The sequence below is a fragment of the Podarcis pityusensis genome, assembly GCF_964106645.2.
Source record: "Podarcis pityusensis genome assembly, chromosome: 13".
Taxonomy (NCBI): Eukaryota; Metazoa; Chordata; class Lepidosauria; order Squamata; family Lacertidae; genus Podarcis; species Podarcis pityusensis.
The window spans coordinates 25,424,787-25,445,538 of NC_138038.1; the positions used below are offsets into that span (position 1 = coordinate 25,424,787).

A 20,752-nucleotide genomic window follows, 5' to 3' on the forward strand; every position below is an offset into this window, starting at 1 on the left:
TGGCCAGCATTGCCAATGATCAGGGACGATGGGAGTTGTAGTCCGCAACGTTTGGAGGGCAGCACACTGGCTCCCCTTGCGAAGACCGACATTCCGGTAAGTTGAATACTGGAATTGATCTTGCCTCTCTCCTAACATGCCATGTGGGCTATCCACTTCTTTTTAGAAAAGTTTTAAAGAAACACACGTTTCTTCAGCTACAGATCCACTCTTGGTTGTCTTCCCCACACTGCACTCACCCCAGAATCATGAACAATTAAAAAAAAAAGTAGCAAAAGTGCTCTGGAGGCCAGAGAGTGCAAAGTTTCACTGCTTTATATCGGTCAGACTATTTGCCCATCTAAGCTAGTATTGCCCTACTCTGAATGGCAGCAATGCGCCAGGGTGTCCAGCAGCTCTTCTCACATCACCCTGACACCTGTCAATCTTGCCTGGAGATGCAGGCGAATTGAACCTGGAACCTTCTGCATGCACAGCCCATGTGTGCACATGTTGGTGACGCAAGTGTGGCATAAGCTTACTTCGCCACCCCCACCCCAAAATTAAAGCTGTCCCTCCTAGAAAACTCACAGAGCCAGCTTTTCCCCAAACCCCCCCCCAAACTAAGAGAGGGAAAGAAAGGTGCATTCTGCAAAATGCAGCGTGGCAGCTTTCAAAACTGGCCCCCGCTGCTCTAAACCTGTTGCCTTTGCGCCAAGTGAATCCATCTCTCTCACACATTGCACATACAGCGCCCACCAGCCCCTGACTCTTGACCGTAGGGTACTTACTGGCTGGTGATGGCGTGCTGTACCCGCTGACCGGCAGCTGGTGTTGCATCCCTGGCAGAGCTCCTGGAGGCGAAAGGCCCCCAATCATGTGTGGAAAGAAGAATGCATAGTGTGGGACTGGGTAGCTGTTGAGATGCCCGCTCCCCGGCGTGGAGCAGGAGCTGCTGTTGCTCGCCATGGCTAATACACTCCGCAGGCCTGATCCTCGGGCAAAGGGATTCACATAGGGGCTGAGTAGGGAGCAATCGCCATCGAAGCCTTATTCATCCAGGACCGCCAACGACTCAACTCGGCGTCAATGCAGCCTCCCCTTTCCAAGGGGCCAGGCAGGGGCACGCAGCACGTTCCGTCCGCGGGTTGACTGCTCAGGCAAGAAGGAGCAAGCGCCGAGGCTTCAAAGGTGATCTCCTGCAGTTCCCTCCTGAGTCAGGCCCTCCAAAGCGGGCATGTAGGGGACGGCAAACAGGTCCACTCCCAAGTCAGAGCCGGAGCTGTAAACACAGAAGGGTGAAAAGTGAGCAAGGCACAGGCGTTGCATGTATGTTCGTGTTTATTACATTTACGAACCACCTTTTCCTCCACAAGAACCTTGTGAGGTAGGCTAGGCTGAGAGACGGTGACTGGCCCAAGGTCAGCTTCATGGCCGTGTGGGGATTTGAACCCTGCTCTCCCAGGCCAACATTCTACCCATTGCGCCACACTGGCAGGAACCTCTGGCAATTATGAAGAAATGGTCCCCCAGAACCCCCCCCCCCCTTTTTGCACCAGCAAGGGATCACCTTCTTGCTTTACTTCAACCCAATTCTAAGTATCTTGAATTGCATTTCCCTGTAGATCAGATTCTGAAGCCCTCTAGATACCTGCTGGACCAAAGCTGCCATCACCCGGCCTAACCACTATCCCAATGCTGATTGGGACTGATGGGAGTTGCAGTTCATCATGATTTAGAAGGTATCCGATCCAAAGACCCATCTTGGACAGCATCCTGACCCCACAGTGGCCCATCAGCCCCCAAGCAGGGTATGAGTGCTGTAGCCCTCCCAACTGTCTTCCCCAATACTGGAGGCAGTACACGGCCTTCATGATTAGCTGCTGTTAAGATGCTACATTGGTTCAGATGTTGTCTGGCAAACATAGTTAATCCGTGCATTTTAATTAAGACAACACATGTGAATTTGTTTCTAAAAACTTTAAGGATAGATAGATAGATAGATAGATAGATAGATAGATAGATAGATAGGACTTGAGGCACGAACCATAACAGAGCCTCTTCGAATTCTATGATTCTATAAAATAGACCCTATGTTACCTTACTTGTAGAAATATTTGGGGTGACACACACACGAGGCTGTCAGTGTGGACAATATTGAGCAATTGACTGGTGTGACTCAGTAAAAGATAGCTTCTGGTGTTCCTATACACACACCCCTTATGCCACTAAGTGCAAAATAAATAAAATTTAAGGGGCCCAAGTGTTTAAGTCTAATTTAAGCCCCACTGCTATTTTTGTTGATACATCAGATTTGCCTTTCTGGTATCTCTTTGCTCTGATGTGCTTTTCCTCTGTCTTGATCCAGAATAATAATCACACACTCTCCCTCAATACACGTGCTGCCGTTGACTTTACATGGCAGCAGCCTACCCTCACTGGATTCTATAGGACTGAGAAAGATAAGTGTTAGACAACGCACTGTAAACTGGCACTGAGAGGAGAGTTTCGGTGAGCAAACGTCACCATGTCCTCCTATACTCTGCTGTTCCGCCCAGGCAGGAACTTCCCCTCCGACAACGTCTGCAGAAGCAAGGCCACCTCACAAACACGCCAGGAGAAAGAAGACCCATTTCATTCTGTCATTCCATCCAAGAGGGGACAGGTGGAATGGGGAGGGGGTGCAGAAGAGCCACAGGACCACAGCTCTGGCCAAATCTGAGAGGGAATTCCAGAAGAGGGCAGAGATCTTTGCACCCTGGTCTTGGGCACCACACACAAACGACTCTCTTCCAGCACCCCAAAGCTTGGGTGCCGTTCCTCCTTGGTCTCCGCCGCCCAGCCAGCCCCGGCTACCACCACCACCCAATCTCCACCCCTCCCCTCCGTGGGTAATTACCACGGGAGACCATTTATTGCTCTCCCTTGACAGGAGGTGACAGGTGGCCCAGCCCCTCCAGACAAATGAGTTGGAGGTCGGGAGGTTTGGCTACCTGCTGCCCCTGCCGAACCATAAATCACCGGGAAAAGGGGGGGGGAGAGAATGGAGTGCAGACCACTAAGGGAAATGCTGATTAATGAAAAACAAAATAAAAGGTCTCCTACCTTCCCCCCCTCCCCAAGGAAGCAGATGGAGGAAGCCGATTCCTATGGAAGACTTTGAATAGAAGGGGGGGGGTCCTCTCTGCCTTAGCCGTACTCTATCATGCTGCTGCACACTTAATATTTTCTTATGTATATACACACACCCCATCGGGGCAGGACCACAACATTCTGGTGCCAGAGGCAGAAAATATGAAATGGCAACGCACCACATACCGGGAAAGCGATCAATTCCTTGGTTTATTTAAAGCTTGCCTTTATTTCAATCAAGACCCATCATATCAATGGGTATTTGCAGTTGCCATGTTTGTTGCAACGGGCCTTCCCGATAGCTCCCGTCGTTTCCAGTAGGCATACTTGCCATTCATTTTTAGCATGCCCCGCTGGGAAGTTCTCCTTCTCAGGATCCACTGAAACAAACAGGAGATCTTGCACGGCTCCCGTTAATGTCAACGGTGCTTATGCAGGAGAAGTTCCCAACAGACTGTGGCCCCATGGATCTGGGGCTTGCCCTGTTCCCAACTCTGCTGTACCAAAAGAGCTCTGCTAGAGGCAGCCACACCTCACACCGTCTGCATGGTCCCAATTACAACCCCAACACAAATTTGCCCACTAAGGACATTTATTAATCCAGCTAAAATCTCCCTCTGGAGTGCGTACTTTAAATATTTTGAATAATTGTTATGTACATAATTAGCAGAAAGAGAATCGCAAGGCTGACTTTTTAATTCTGTTTCTCTCCCAATCTTGCTTTTTCTGTGACTTTTAACGCTAGCTCTCTGTTAACTCTATTTACATGTATGTTTTGGTTTTTGAAGATTGATATTTGGGGATAAATGAAGATACACACAGGCAGGTGAAGGGCAGAGGATGGAGAAATTTGCATGAGTGGCAGGCCAGAGGGGCTCCCTCAGGGATGGGGCTGAGGGAAGAGGGGGAAGCTCCCAGGTGAGAGCGGGAGGGTTTACTCTTCGGTGTGTGGAATAAGGGTTAAGATATAATTGTGATAGAGATTTTGGCATCACCATGGTACTCAAACAGCTTGGTTCCCAAACAAATCGGCTCCCAAACGCAGCACACCTGGAAGTGTGTGGGAACACCTGGAAGTGTTTGCGGTTTGCAAACGTTTTTCAGAAGCCGAATGTCTGACGCAGCTTCCGATTGAGTGCAGGAAGCTCCTGCAGCCAATCGGAAGCTGCGCCTTGGTTTTCAAACCGTTTCGGGAGTCGAACGAACTCCCGGAATGGATTAAGTTCGAGAACCAAGGTACCACTGTATATACACAGTCTCTCTGTCTTTCTCTCTTTGCTTCATTTCCTTAATTTTATTGGTTTGTTTCTTCTCTCTCTTTAGATTAGTTCAGCTTTAACTGTATGTTGAAAAATCTCAATTAAAAATTAACTAAACAAAAAACAAAATTCACCCACCAAGGGACATTCCAGTCTGGGTTTTTTATTTGAGTGTCTTTTGCAACATGTCACTGACACAGCAAGAGTGGATTACAGGTGGATTAAGACTGGGTTCAACTTTCTTAATTCTTCCACGATGCTTTCTCAGTATTACTACATTATTGCTGTCTGGAGGGGCGTTCTTGCGTTACAGCGCAATAAAAGTGGGAGGGAAAAAAGAAACCGAAACACCTGTGGTATAAAAAGTTACAAGGCTCCAGCAGGAAATTACAGGACATGCACTGATTGAAAATGAAGTATCGCACCGGTCCCAAAACCTGCGCAGGCACGGACCGTATTGAAAGTGAGATCGTTTGTAAGTGTCCCAATGCCATCGTAAGCTAGGGGTTGCCACCTCTGCTCCCTCTATTTGCCAACCACACCTACCTATCTACCCCTTTGCCAACCCCTCCTCCGTTTATACTTGACTCCCTTTACACTTCACCCACCCCCTTCACTTATTCCCACAGCTCCTCCGAAGTGCTTCCCCTTCTGGTGAGCAGCTTGCTTGGGCAGTCTACCCCCCTCCCCGCTTGTTTGCTTGCTTGCTTACGTGCCTGCCATTCTGTTGTTGCGCTGGAGTTGGTGTGGCCCCCTATTGGCAGCCACACAAACTGCAGCATGACAACAGCCTTACACTTTTATGTCTATAAAAGGAAGGGAGAAATTAAACATTTTGCAGAAGAGTTGGTGGAAAAAATTTTTAAATCATTCATTAGGTGAATGAAGAAGTTCCAAGGGGTGTGTAGGATTCTACTCCCAGTTAAAGGGGGATGGGGTTGGATCACACATTGGAAATGACAAGAACTGTTTCCATAAGAGTAACTCTCCCCTTTCCCAGGGCGTCAAAGGTTTACATTTTGGCCTGGGGCAGGAGGGCTGCTGCAAGACAGGCTTTTCCTCCCTTTGGCCAAGCAGGAGAGTTGGCTGCAGTGTGTCTTTCGCCTGGCACTAGAAAGCGGATTGCAGGCCAATCTGGAAGAAAGGAGACACCCCAACAGGGCCCAAGTAATTGCAAAGACGCTTCGTTGGGGCACAATGCCATAGAAGCAACCACTGGGGGAGGGGGCATATTCCCCTCTTCCCTAATCATGAATTGTCCTAAGATATTTTTACCATTCCTCTCAAAATACTGCATGCATGCATACACCACTCCCAAACTGCTGCTCCTGGGACACACTATGAAGTTGTTGATATTGGCACGAGGCCTATGAGAAGCTGGAAATGCACAGCCCCATTCCACATGCTGGTAGCCGCTTAATTAAAAAACCTTTCCCTGTGCCAGCTCAAATGGCATGGACAACCAGCCTGCGGCCTCTGCCCAAGCAGTAAGCCTGACATTGCTACTCCACCATCACTGCTCCCTTTGGCTTCCATGTGGTTGCAGGTCAGAAGCAGGCAGCCATTAGCTCTCGAGGAGCTGTTGTGACTGCAGCTCCCAGCCAGCATGGCACCATGGGCAGGGGTGGTGAGAGCTGGAGCCCAACAGCTGCTGGAGGGCCACAGGTTCTCCGCCATTGTTGCACAGTGTGGCCATACTTCCGGCTGCCTGGGTGGTCAGAACTGCCACAAAGAATGCTTTAACACATGCAGGTTCGTGTGGCATGTGTCTATAGATGTTCTGGATAAATAAATATCCACACCCCACAATTCTTGAGCGAGGACGAAGACGTTGTCCTAGGACCCTGGCAAAGGCGCAGGTCCCCAAATAAATGCCCCCATTTCTCACCAATGCCAGGAGGGTTTGCGATACCATCAGCACTGACTTGTGGGTGGTAATCATTTTACATATATTTAAGTTGTGGCGCAGAGAAAAGAAATGCCATGGTGCATCTGCAACAGCACAACTGGACACCTTCATCTGCCCCAGCTGCAACAAAACATGTTTCTCCAGCATCGGTTTCTACAGCCACAGCAGGCACTACAACCTTCCAATAGTTTGACCTCAGCCCCAAAGGTGCACTCCTCTGTTGTCCCCCAAGACAGACGGATGCCAACTATTGTCTACATTCCACTTCCCCAACCTCTCTCTTCCTCCCCTCCATCATGTGTATATGTGCCTGCCATCCCAGAATAATACTCCGTGCATCTGATGAAGCAGACTCTGGTCCACAGAAGCTTATGCCATAATAAATTTGTCTTCAAGGTTCCACAAAACTCTGCAGTTTTTGCTGCAACAGACTAAAATGGGGAAACATTAAATCATATTCGCACCCCTCTGGAACTCCCAACGTTTTCACAGTTGCAACCAACTACGAGTGGTGTCTTGGTGTTGAGGCAATGTACCCACAATGCATACAGGTGCCCTTGCCTACAGATTAGGGCAGGAATGCAGCAGAGGCTAACAACATTTTCTATGTTCCTCTGAAGAGGAGGAAAAACCTGCTTCCTGCCCTCTGCCCACAACCTAGATGCCAGCTGTTGGGCTCATTTTTCTGAGGTGCCGGGAGCTACTGGGTGCCTTGATTTTCACACTTCTGAGGAGTGGAGTTCTTCATTTTTACACCCACACCCACACGTCCCTCTCAACCCAGGAACTCCAGATAATGCAGTTGGAATCATTTTGGCAAACGCAGTGACTCTCGTTTTTGTTTCACACTGGTGTGCAAAATATTTAAGTTGTTCTCTCCCTCCCTCCCCAAAGCACAAGACTTTGCAGAATGTCAGAAAAGAGTCTATAGAGACCTCAGAGCCATCACAGGGAAGGAATGAGTCCATGAGGCTGGGATCTGCATTACATGGCATTCTACCATGCTTTGGCTCAGACTTTTAAATAAATACTCACCTGCGAGGAGCAGGAAATGTCTCCTCCGCACAAGCTGGTGAGGAAAGCTTTGGTGAACTGGTCTGAGATGAGAGTGGGTTGCCTTTTTATCTGGCTATTCATATGCCACAAATGATGAATGGCATGGGTATGCAGGGGCAGACAGACAGGCAAGTAAGTGCGTAGTATTACCTTCAAGACAGCAGCCACTATTTGAAGACTCACATCCTTCTGATTCTAAGAATTTTACAGAAAACTGCCCACGGGTTTCCTCTGCTCTCATAAGAAATAGCAACTTGCCCATCACCAAGTGAAAGCGGACGGAATCACAGAACCAGACATTCGCCCATGCTCCATTGCTGTGTGTGTGGTTTCCAGGTGAGTCATACCTACGTAGTCTTTGGAAACTTCCCTTGCAGACATACTACTATGGTTTTAGAGGTGGGAGAGGGGAGTCATATGTAAAGTTTGAAGGCTTTATCAGGTACCTGTTGGCACTCTCCACAAAAAAAATATGGCAGAAAGCAGCTTTGTGGCCAGGAAGCTCAGGCCCTCAGTAGGGCAGAGCGGCTGACTCATTTGCTATTGCCTAAATTGTGTCAGAATCACCTTCTCTCATACCTTGTGTGTTTCTAGGGCTGTTCATGCCCCAAGTTATATCAGTCTTTCCTAGTGGGAATGATTACTCCTGTGGTCCAAGTGTGTGCCCTTTTTTTGTCAAGTTCCAAATATGCAGAATCATAGAATTGTAGAGTAGGGAGGGACCCCCCCCCAACAAGGGCCACCTAGTTCAACCCCCTGAAATGTAGGAATCTCAACGAAAGCACCCATGACAGATGGCCCATCCAACCTCTGCTTGTAAAAACAGGCAGGTTTCCAAAGGGTCAGAAATCAGATAGAAATTAGAACTTAGAAACGACGGCCTTGAATTCAGGTGGAACCAATATTTTGGTGAAAAATTACGGATGCAACCCAGTGGGGACGAGCAATTTGACACCGGTTTTTTTAGGGGGTTCCTCCACCTGCTTTTATCCTCCAGACAGCAAATCTACAGGGAGCTGACAGATCTACATGTGGAAAATCTGGTGTTTTCGCAAGTATTGCTTGAAAAAAAAATACACACACCCTTACTGGCAATAGCTTGATTGCTTAATGCCTAGGTCTATCTGTGGAAGTCTTTTGCCACCCTGGTAATGGATGAGAGACTAGAATGGGAGCAGAGCTGCAGCCAAGCATGAAGGATGCAATAATTCACTTGTGGGGTTTGTGTATGCCCAAAGAGGAAAGAAGAAAAGAAAGAAGAAAAGGGAAGGGGGGGGGGGAGGAGAAATCAGTGTTTTTGTTCCCAGGTGTTGGCCTAGCAAGGGGAATTAAAACACAAAGACAAAATCGTTGGTATTTACTTCCCAGTCTGGCAAATATTGGTTTCATATTGCACTCATCTCTGTTCCAAAATGTTTAAGAGTGACTTCAACAACCAGCAATTTTAAAAATCTTTTTTCCTCAAGGGGAGACCAGCGGGGGAATCCTTGAATCTTTCTACGTTGCAGGGGCTACTGGAACATGGGCACCAAATGAGGTAACTTGGTGCACATTGCCAATATTATTATGATAACCGGAGGGGGGCGTGTCCCAATAACTAGATTTCTACCATACAAAGACTCAAAGCAGCACACTTGAAATTATTAGATACTTTCAGGCTGCATGGATACCAAAGGACTCCTTCTCCATTATGCAATACCCATCAACTGGGGGGGGCAGGGGGCAGCACCCTCAAATATTGGGGGGGCGCTGTGGGTTAAACCACAGAGCCTAGGACTTGCCGATCAGAAGGTCGGTGGTTCAAATCCCCGCGACGGGGTGAGCTCCCGTTGCTTGGTCCCTGCTCCTGCCAACCTAGCAGTTCAAAAGCACACCAGTGCAAGTAGATAAATAGGTACCGCTCCGGCGGGAAGGTAAAACAGCGTTTCCGTGCGCTGCTCTGGTTCACCAGAAGCGGCTTAGTCATGCTGGCCACATGACCCAGAAGCTGTATGCCGGCTCCCTCGGCCAATAAAGCGAGACGAGTGCTGCAACCCCAGAGTTGGCCACGACTGGACCTAATGGTCAGGGGTCCCTTTACCTTTACTAAAGACCCCTTGGCCCCAAGGAGTTGGCACCTATGAAAGAGTATAAACCTCAAGTAAATAAGAGTGCAGCTGGTCTGGCTGCCTGGCCCACAGTCAGATTCTATGCCTGACAAGGGACAGTGGCACTTACAAGGAGCAGGAAAGCAGACAGTATGTGACTGGAGAGGCCTGCAAGGTGGGAGGAGGTTTTAAGAGGGACGCTGGTGGCGACAGTGAGTTTATATTAATCACCATGCTGAGAACTAAAAGAGCAGAGATTGTAGCTCAAGCGAGGACTGACTTCCAAGAGTGTGTGTTTATGATTCAGCTGCAAGGCTTTTAAAAAGCTAGGAGGCGGATAATTTTTTTGTTTTTAAATCTGGCCTAAAAATATTGGGAGCATTCGTAATAACTAGGGTAAAAGCTAGACCATGTGCTCAGGAAGTTAGAGGTTCACTTCAGAACTGCAGGGGTAAATTCTAAGACACACACCCCCCCTCACTGGGACATCAGAACATACCCTAGGCCTGTGAGCCCTGAAAGTAGCTGCCGGACAAACAAGCCGCCACCCTCACCCACCCTGGCACACCCCAAACACAACACCAACCAAGGACTTCCTGTCAGGCCTGCAACCAGAGCGTGCCCACCCGCAACTTCCCCGTTGCTGATTTCGATTCCCAGCGTTGCCCAGTTTCACTTCTCCTCATAACCCAGCAGAGAGGTTGGTTCCAAGGATGACATCCACCGGATTCTGTGTTTATCAGAGGCTAATAAGATGGCCTATGGGAGGACAGAATTAACCAGCCCAGGTGAAGTTAGGGTCTGGGGCCACAGAGCAAAAATATAAACTCGAACCGCACAAGGCCCATCAATCTCAACCTGAAGCCACTTGGCTCGCTTTTTGGTACTTAAGCAGCACAGGCGCCAAGCCCCAGAACTTTTTTGGCCAATGCCAGCAATCAGAACCCTGGATGAACTGCAATGATTACGAGAGCACATCTGACATGCAGAGAATCCGTTTCCCTCACAATATCAGCTCCTCGCTTTGTGCCACTACTACCACCAACAGCAGCTGTTTCCTCCTCTCTTTCTTTTGCAGGACTCTGGGGGCCTCATGCATCTGGGATTCGAGTCACATCTGCACCACAAATCTAAAGCACAATTACACCTTTCTGACAGTCATGGAAAATCCTGGGCAGAGGCGGGCAGGGGGGCGCTGGGCGCCACACTGTGGGGGGGCGGCACTTAATGTGGGGCCTGCAGTGCACCCAAGCCATGTGTCTCTTCTGGGAATGACACAGTGGCTCGGGCACCTGCAGGCTCTGCGCTGCCAGAAGCAGCAGCATGGGGCTTGTATCTGTCCACCGCTTCTCCCTCTGCCGCCCTACAGCTGAGGGGAGGTGGCAGTGAGGCTCCGTGCAGCATGTCCTGCCCAATGGGTGGCTTACCCTGCCCTCCTGGGTGGGCTGGGCACAGGCGCCACCCCGGGCACCCAAACAACCAGCTACGCCGCTAATCCTGGGAACCATTGCTTGTGATGGGTGCTGCCAAACAGAGCTACAGCTCCCAGCACCCTTAACAAACTACAGTTCCCAGGATTCTGCAGGGCTGTTATAACAGTGCCTTTTTACACCTGACAAGCGTGAGCCCTGGGGTCTTTCCCTTTAGCAACCACCATGGTCCCTTCTCGGCAGTGGCGCCCTCCCTGTGGAACACCCTCCCATCAGATGTCAAGGAGATAAAGAACTACACAACTTTTAGAAGATACCTGATGGTAGCTGTGTACAGGAATGTTTTTAATGTTTGATGTTTTATTATGTTCTACATGCAGTGCTTTTTTTCTTCAAAAAATGTTTAAGGGTACTCTCATTTCCCTACTCATATTGAAATATTGCCCCTCAATGAGGCCAAACTTAGATTCACAAAATGTTTAGGGGTATGCGTACCCCTGCGTCCCCCCAGAAAAAAAGCAGTGTCTATATGTGTTGGAAGCCACCCAGAGTGGCTGGGGCAACCCTAGCAAATGAGTGGGGTATAAATAATAACATTGTTGTTGTTGTTGTTGTTGTTAACCTCAATCCACTTCAGCAAACTAAGATCAAGGGTTAGTCTTCATCCTCTGGTAAACGGTGGGGCGGAAGAGACATTACGTTCTCACACCTTGAAAACCTGACTAAGGTTGATTTCCAACCAACATGTCTTTCGAATCTGAATCCAGCTGCTGTGGTAAGGCACTTTGCACTCTCCCAAAAGCACTCTCACCACTTCCTCTGTTTTACACTGGATAAATGGGTTCTGATGCTAATGCCTGCATGCCTGGGACCCATGTAAGTTGGAGCTGAAAAGGCCATTTGGCAAGTGAGTATTCAGTTGGCAAAAGATAAGGCAGGCCTAACACCGCAATAATTATTATAAACTTGTTGCTATGACAGTGCCATCCTCTTTGCCACCATACCCCCCCCCCTTTTCCTGGCCGCTCACTTCCCCGTTAAGTGTGAACTGGGGACAAGGCAGGAAGTATGATGAAAATCTGATGTGTGGTCGCAGTTTTGCGGTTTTCCTTCTTGCTCTTGGGGTTGGGCTCACACGCGACCGTCGCCAGTGTGTGGGGAGGGGAGAAGAGGAAGAGCCACAGATCCAAGGACCCCAAGAATGAAACACACCCGTGGTTCACACACACACACCCCAAAATGTGAAAGAGGTAAAAGATGCACAGCCACAAATCCACGAGTTTATGAGTAGAGGACACCAAAGCCCAAACGCAAAAACGAGCCAGTAGATCAGGAAAATGAGTTGACACTATTGCATGTGCCCCACAGTTCTGTGGCATTTTGAGCAGCAACTTTTGAGTCATAGTCATGTTCCTGAAAGGGGGGGGGGAGGGTGACCGAGAGAGAGAGAGAGAGAGAGAGAGAGAGAGAGAGAGAGAGAGAGAGAATAGGGCATGAATCACTCCGGATTTTCTGCCCACCCCCACCCAGCAAGGCCTCTGCACATGGCTCTCACAACTGGCTCACAGGAGGGTAAAAGGATGAGAAGGGGAACCTGCCTTCGCTGGGTACCTCAAGACGGCTGAGGAAGTTGGCGTCTGCCTGGAAGACAGACAGATGACAGACACACACACACACACACTGGTGAGAAAGCTCGCTTGATTCAGTTTCCCCAGTGGGGTAAAAAAGCGAAGTCTGTAAGCCTCCCCTACTCTCGCTCCATTCAGCAGGCATACCAAGCAGATCCCTTATTAAAAATGTTAAGCTAGGCATGAAGTAACCCAGGATGGTTGTGCCCACAGAAGGAAGTGTGTGGTTGTGTGCCTCTGTCTGTACAAGTGTTGTGTGTCTAAACTTGACGTTTAGGGGGAGAGAAAAATTAATTAATTAATCAAAAGATCCCACATAAAATGATGGAATGCTTTAAGATACCTGTGTGAACCGTAACACACAAGCATAAAATAAGTTATATGAAATGTTAACTTTCAATCTCTAGTTATCACTGCCAGGACTTTTCGCTTTCTGTATTGTTCACAACCCTCCCACCCCACAGCAAAAAAACAAACAAAAACCCATGTGTAAATACCAGTACACCTATAATTCGGGCTCACCACTTCATACAACTGATGAAGTGGACAGCGGATAAGAGTTGAAGGTTTATGCCATAAGTGTACTGATCTTTAAGATGCCACAGAACTATCTCACCTCCCTCTTTCAAAACTGCACTACAGAACTACTTTTCTGTTTTGCTCACCACACAGGGCTTGTCTTGCTTTTCTTCAGGCCAGAGAGACAGAGCTATAGGAGGAATCAGTTTGTCCACTTTGACTTCCATATTCCTTCATTACTTTCGCACTCCCCACAACCAATTCTCCCCGTCTCCCCCAAAAAGGTCACATGGGTTCACCTTCAGCAACTGAGGTACCTTTAATTGCAACACCTTCCTATTCTTCCCCCCCCCCTTCAGTCATGCCAGAATTTGATACAGATAAACAACCATAAGCCCTGCGCAAGGAAGACACACCCCTGCAGATTTTAGGCATTCGTAGATACCAAAGCTACTAATTTATTATTCAAGTTTTACAGGGAAGTGTTAGATGTTAAAACTCAGCCTCCAGGCACAAGAATCCAGCCCACGGATCTGGAGAGAAAAGGAGCAGGAACTGCCCTGTTCGAAAATGATTGTTTAAGTGACTCTGTAAAGCGCCATGTAGGACTATGATTCTGCAAAGATAAGCAGCACCCCAAAAGGAGAAACCAGGGTGCCTGCTGCCTCTGTCTTCTCCTTGCCCCACTGTAGGGGCAAGAAGGATGTACAAGGCATCAGGTGGGAGCCACAACTAAAAGGCAAAGTTGCAGTGAGGATGTATGGACTGGTAAAAGCACAAGGCAGAAAATGAATGGAGGCAGGTGCTCTGCTTTGTCATCCTCAATTTCCCTAGGAAATTATCTTACTTTCCCAAACATGTAATAAATAATTTGGCTTCTTCTTGTTGCAGTTTTCTTGTTATTGTTATTTTTAAGTATTGGGTTTTGCTTTGTGTTTTTTATACTGCTAATGAAGCTTTATATTGTTCATAACTATTTAATTTTTTTTACATTTTAAATTAACTATGTAATTAATTATTGCTGGTTAACTGCCTTACAGAATAAGCTGCACTGGGGACAAAGGAGTGGGAAAGGGAGATATAAATACTTTGAAGTAAGTGATTAAGATGTTTGCGGGTACAACCAAAATTTTCAAAATATGTATTTAAGGCCATAAAAGAAGAATGTGTGTGTGTGTGTGTGTGTGTGTGTATGCAGTGCTTTTTTTCCCTGGGGGGACGCAGGAGTATGCATACTCCTAAACATTTTGTGAATCTAAGTTTGGCCTCATTGAGGGGCAGTATTTCAATATGAGTAGGAAAATGAGAGTACCCCTAAACATTTTTTTAAGAAAAAGAGGAGTGTGTATGTATAAAAGTCATAGTATTTGTAAGTGACATACAACAGGGAAAATGCACCCACTTTCACTGCAGCTAAGGACTATTGCTTGCTGAAATGTTGTAAGACTATAAAAATGTTTTGACAAAATAATACTAAAAGTTAAAATGTTACAACTCAAGTCTTACATGTTTACTCACAGAAATCCCGCTCAGTTCAGTAAGACTGAGTAAACTTGCTTAAGGAGTTGCAGCCTTGGTTGATTGGTTAGAAAGAAAGAAATCTGCATAGGAATAAAACAGCGGATGCCCACCACTCACAACAGGTTCCATCCAAGAGACACTTGCTGCAAAATGCCCTTCCCAGTTGAAGGTGCTTTTGCATACATTTCAAAATATATTTAAAAACCAAACAGAAATTATGTACATGTTCCCCTGCATGATTCAGACCCTTCTTGGGTCTTGTTTGAAATTATGCAGCTTACAGAAAAGCCTGCAACTCACACCATAGCTGTTACATTTCTAGGAAACTCAGGAGAGAGAGAAGAGGGTGGGGTGCCAACATGCCACAAAAGCGGAGGCAACCCTGCTGCTCCCCACCCCTACCCTGGGGTCTTAATGTTCAGAATAAATTGCATATCTATTTCTTCCTTCTCCCCCCCCCCCCCCGAGGATACAAGCAAGCAGGCACAGGCGCGCGCGCACACACACACACACTCCCTCTTCCCAACAACAGGCCTTTCAACGACAAAATGAAATTCCACCTGTTGGAGCAGCTCAGCCTAAGCAGCTAAAATTACCGCTAAGAATGCGCCACTCCGGTTACCCTAGAGGAGGCCCAGACGCGCCATCCTGCCCAAGCGACAGGTGGCGGGGCCCCACCCATCCTTCCATGCCTTCGGGAGGAGGGGGGAAGAAAAAGACTATGGCTATTTGGACGGGTGGGGGTCATAACAGCGTATACAGTGGTACCTCTAGTTACAAACTTAATTCGTTCTGGAGGTCCGTTCTTAACCTGAAACTGTTCTTAACTAGAGGCGTGCTTTCGCTAATGGGGCCTCTTGCTGCCGCTGCACCGCTGGCACACGATTTCCGTTCTCATCCTGGGGCCAAGTTCTCAACTCGAGGTAACTCTTCCAGGTTAGCGGAGTTTGTAACCTGAGGCGTTTGTAACTCGAGGTACCGCTGTATCTAAAAAACAACAACCGAGCAGTACTTAATTCGTTCTGGAGGTCCGTTCTTAACCTGAAACTGTTCTTAACCTGAAGCAGCACTTTAGCTAATGCTGCTGCTGAGCGATTTCTGTTCTCTTCCTGAAGCAAAGTTCTTAAACTGAGGTACTATTTCTGGGTTAGTGGAGTCTGTAACCTGAAGTGTCTGTAACCCGAGGTACCACTGTATAAGGGAACTTCGGCTGGTGAGGAGAAAGCAGCTTTCACTGGGGTGTGCGTTCTGCTGTGCTTTCTTGCTCTCTCCTACTGCAGCCTGACACCCCCCCCCCAAAAAGAACCCCATAAAAAGCAAGGTTTATGGCATATTGTGCAGCTTCCGCAAGGGACAAGCCCTGTGTTAACAGACTCAGCATGCACTTCTGCACTCCAAGCCTGAACCAGTTTCAAACTGGCTTGGCTTTCCCAAGGGAGCCCTGGAGACTGTTGGAAGTGTGCCAGGAGTTAAAGAGATATCGGGCCATCCCCTCTCCCTTTTAACAGAGCAGCCGTTCCCTTCTCAGAATGATGCCATGGAAGCTAAACCAGTTTATATCTGTTGTGTAGACATGCCCAAGAATGCTTGTATATATTTTTCGAGCCTCACCAGACATTGAGGAGCAGGGAACCCTGTCAGAAATGCACAGGGATTGGGGTGGGGGAAAGGAGAGAGATTAACACATTCAATATATAGCACTTTGCTAACCTGATGCCCGCTGAATGTCACTGGGCTACATACAACACTGGAGGTCCAACTGCATCTGTAGGGCACCAGGTTGACAAAGGCTGATGTGGTTCAACAAATAAAAAGCAAGGGTGGACAACTTTTGGATTTTCAGGGGCAGTTCAATTTTTTAGGAACTGCAGTGTGGGTACCAGAACTCTCTATGGCCACAAAAACTGACCCTCTTGCAGATAGCCCATAACAAAAGCTGGTCCCATCTCATAACAAGGGTTCCTCAGGAATGGAGAATGCCTTCTTTAGGCATTCTTTCCATATAAGTAACACACAAGATAGATGTGTGCAGACAAGGTAAATAAAACGGGTGACCTAGCTTTTTTAAAGCTACACTCTTGATGTAGATTTGCAAATAATTCTGCACAAGTATACTATAACACCTGAACACACGCACATCTATTTTAGTCCTCTGTGACTTTAAAAAGCAGCAACATTTTAAAATTGACACAATTGGGATGGTTCTAACACATGAACAGGGACCCCAGCGAGTGGCTATTTACAACCCTGGACAAAACACATTTTAAATAGCAAAGCAGCTGACCCAGATAGCGTCCAGATGAAGTACTGACACTACAGCTAAGAAAAGCCAAATCTGGCCATAGCCATAAATTATGCAAAGCAATGTTGCATATGTTTTTGCATTTTGCATAATTTATCCTGCTTCTCATAGTCAGGAGAAGGGCGGGAGGAGACGAAAGAGCTATACCCCACCCCCACTGTACACTGGAAATCCTGTTCAGCCCCCTCCCCCTTAAGGTAAACCACCAGGCACTGGCCACAAGCCTCTGAGCTGGTCTTCACTGGGCTAGAAATTCCAGATGTGCGCAGCACAACTGTTGAAGGAAAAGACGCACTTTGCAACAAGAGGCCAAGCTGAATTGTGCAACAGGCAGGGCTGGCCTCCACCCCTAATCCAGCAGCGGGGCAGGGCCTAGGCCTCAAACCACAGAAACCTCCGTCCAAGCCTGGCTATCAGGTCCCTTGCCGACTCATACATCCTTCCTCCAAAACACACAGCCTGTGTGCAATCGCCCAACCAGCTGGCTGGCTTTGTGAATGTGTTGGGAGGAGAGGGGGGGTTGCCCTCCACCCAAATACCCCCTTCGAAAGAGCTTCCTTTCGGCAAGATTTTTTTCTTTCTCTTGAAGAATGTGCAAAGGAGACAGGCAAGAACTTAGGCCACACAGGCGTGCAATCGCACGGGAAGAGAAAGGGACCGTGCGGGAAAACCATAGAGGTGAACTTCTTTGAAGCACTAACCCAATCCCCTCCTCCCTTTTGCTTGGCCTGCCATACCAAGGGGGTTAATGAAGCTGTCCACTCACTGATCCCCCTGCCCCATCCACTCTGCTTGCCCCCTTTGATATTGGGAGGAAGCACTCCCCCTCTTTCTCCATCCCCACTAAGCCACCTCCAACGGTGGGAGGCGGATTAACCCATTTTCTTTAATAACCACATTTGTCACCATAAAAGTGATTACAGTTTGCTGCCCGTGTGGGTGCGCAGTGGCCGGTTGGGAGGGGGGAGGGGGAAAGAGGAGAACAGGGAGGGGGGACACAGCGGAGGAACGGACAGGTAATTACTCCTTCCCTCTCTGGGGATAGCCGTGCTGCCTACATCTTGTTAATGCGGACACTTTATTCACTCAGTTCTCATTTACTTCAAGATCACACCCAGAGAAAACACTCTGACGCCAAGGGCTGTAGCTAGGGGAATAGAAAGGTGCAGCAGGATCAATTCAACTCTGCATATACAAGATTGGAGATTCGGACACCGACACACACACTGACCCCAAATTGACAAATTTTCTAAGAGCAACTCAGTTCTATGAGATCATTTGAGAATTAAAACACAAGCCAAAAGACCACAGGGCTACTTAGAACACGCTTAGCTTTATTTACTACTTTAAAATGTGCATGCTTCTAGTTCTTGTTGCTACGGAGAAAGGCATGCCAAAAAGAAAGAAAAAAGCAGTTTCTGCTCAAGACACAAAAGTTACAAGGAAGGGAACAGATGGAAGGGTTAATTGCTTCACTCAGACTAGGTCTCTGATGACCCTCCACCCCCAAATCCTTGACCAGCCTCCTGCAGTTTCTTAGAGGGATGTTTCACAGTTTACTATAGAAAAGTGCATATTTAGGGTCGCCATACGTGCAGAATTTCCCAGACATAGTCAGAATACAGCAGTCGGAAGCAGTGTCCGGGTGGAAATCGCTGAAATGTCTAGGAGAATCCGGGCATATGGCAACCCATGTGAGAAGTCTAGATTTTCCTTAAAAATAGCGGCGTCTTTTTTCTTTTTTTAAGATTTTGTTACAAAAAAAACCCAACTCAACATCTTTTGTGTCCAGATTTTCATTTTATGAAATATGGCAACCCTACTGTCTGTGTACTTCGGAGAGGGATTAAGCCTTGGACTTTTGACTGCGGAGTCACAAATTCAGATAACCTTAGATGCAAAGCTTACTAGGCTAGTCACAGTTCTAAACAGACTCCATCCCTCCATCTATAAAATCGGGGGGGGGGGGGGGAGGAAGGAAGGTTCCTATAGCATGTCTTCATGTGAGACCCAATGAGTCACTGAAAGTTTGCCGCTGGCCCCCCCAAACCTATCAAACAATGAAATCTTAAGGGGGGTTGTTTGTTTAAAAAAAATATTCAAGGACAAATGGGTGTGAAAGACATTTCAACATAGTACTACTAGTAGTTGTTTTTTAAGACACTGCATTTAAAAACTAGAAGTGGGGAGAGTTGCATTGGGTAACAGGAGCTTCCTATGCAACCCCAGAGTCCTTCACGACTGGACTTAACTGTCAGGGGTCCTTTACCTTTTTATGGAGGTAAATGTGTGTGATAAAGACTTGGTGTTGGAGAGAAGGGAAACACCCTGAAATGTATGGTTTTTGCTCCAACATCCGCTCAAAAAAACACCCGGAGCTATTCAGAGGGTCCGGGCTGCCAAGTCCCTTCCCCTGCTCACTGCCCCCCGCCCCACTTAAAAACCCAATTCCCCTTCTTATAGCTGGGAAAGAGAACCCAGGCGTCCTGGCGCCCGGCCACCTCTTTAAATCAGAGCCGCTGACACTTCCCCCGCCAGTTCTTCGTCAGTTGTGGGGGCGGAGGCGGCGGAGAGAAAGCAAAAGGGTAGGAATATCATATACATTTTTCTGGCTCGCTCGGCGTGGGAGGGAGCGGGAAGAAAACCTCCCCCCTCCGTAGTAACGGGCTGGGGAGGAAGATGCCAGAAGGCTCGAGGAGAGAGGAGCGCTCCGCGGCGGCGCAATCTGCCTGGGAGCCGACCAGCGACATGGCAACAGCAGCAGCTTCCCGGTTATAAATAGAGACGCCGAGCGGCGGCGGCGGCGGCGGGCAGCGGGAGATAGGTCCGTAAATACCAGCGCTCGGGGCCACCTGGGAAGGCGGCGGCCGGCGCGCCGCTCCGAATCCGTGCCCTTTCCCCGGGCGGGAAGGCTCGGCGCGCAAGGCAGCGCCGCCCGGCTCCGCACCCGCCAACCCACTCGCGCCGCCGCGCGCAATTGCGCCCGCCCGCCCGCCCGCCAGCGCGGAGAGGACGGCAGACAAATGCCATCCTCCGATGATAAGCCTTCGAAATGCTCTCTCCTGCCCAACTCTCAGACAGAGTGGAGTTGCATGAAATGCGCGCTAGAGAAAAAGCACTAATTTCTTCAGCCAGCTCCTTCCGGGCTTTGTGTTACTAACTTTCTTTTTTCTATAGCTATGGTTTCGTTGGTGTTTTCCTCGACCTATTGCACTGTCACGGTTTAAATGGTGTTTTTATCGATCTATTGCATTGTTGTGGTTTAATTGGTGCTTTTCTTCTTTGCATATGTATATACATATGTAAAAATGTGTGTTTGTAGTATGTAGCCTTCAGGAATAAAGGCAATTCATAAATACTTCTAATGTCTATTCTCTGCCACAGATTCACTGGAAAATGTACACCGGTAACTTGAGAAGGGGGTCAGGAGAAACCAGTGGGGGCAGGGAAAAACCCAATTCTCCCAGGCTCACTGCACCTCTTCTTCCTGATACTAGTAATATTCAGTAGAGTTCCAACTCACAGGAAAGTTTTGCACAAGCCATTGACTGCCAACCCTATGTCCCTCCTATTCCTCATCCTTCCACTATAAAAAGGGGGAAGAAGGGGCAGTCTGAGCAAGGCCAAAATTTGGCACCACCAAATGATCTTCTCAATTAAGGATCTTCTCAGTTTTGCGTTCCCTCTACTTGACACCCTATGCGGGGGAACCACCCACACCATCCTAAATCCAGAGCTGTTGGATGCTTGCAGCCCCATTCCAACCCTGTATAAAAATGGAATGTTTCGTGTGTGTCAGCAACCCAAAGCAGAATGAAGCTATAGGAAAGTTGCAGGTGGGGTTGCAGAGGAATAATCAAAATGGGAAGTTTCTGGGCATTTTGATTATCATGGTGATGTGGGGCAAGGGGGCTTGGCCAGTGATCAGGG

General features: G+C 48.1%; 1 protein-coding gene across 2 annotated transcripts in view; it reads right to left on the reverse strand.

Moving 5' to 3' along the window:
• The window catches only part of RARA (retinoic acid receptor alpha), a 187,675-nt gene that overhangs the window by 111,366 nt on the left and 55,557 nt on the right, over positions 1 to 20,752 (reverse strand). For both annotated transcript variants that reach the window (XM_080978317.1, XM_080978316.1), the window contains one exon: positions 771 to 1,261. In XM_080978317.1, coding sequence (XP_080834443.1) covers positions 771 to 948 — 178 coding nt within the window. In that variant the 5' untranslated portion in view covers positions 949 to 1,261. The remainder of the gene's footprint in view (positions 1 to 770; positions 1,262 to 20,752) is intronic.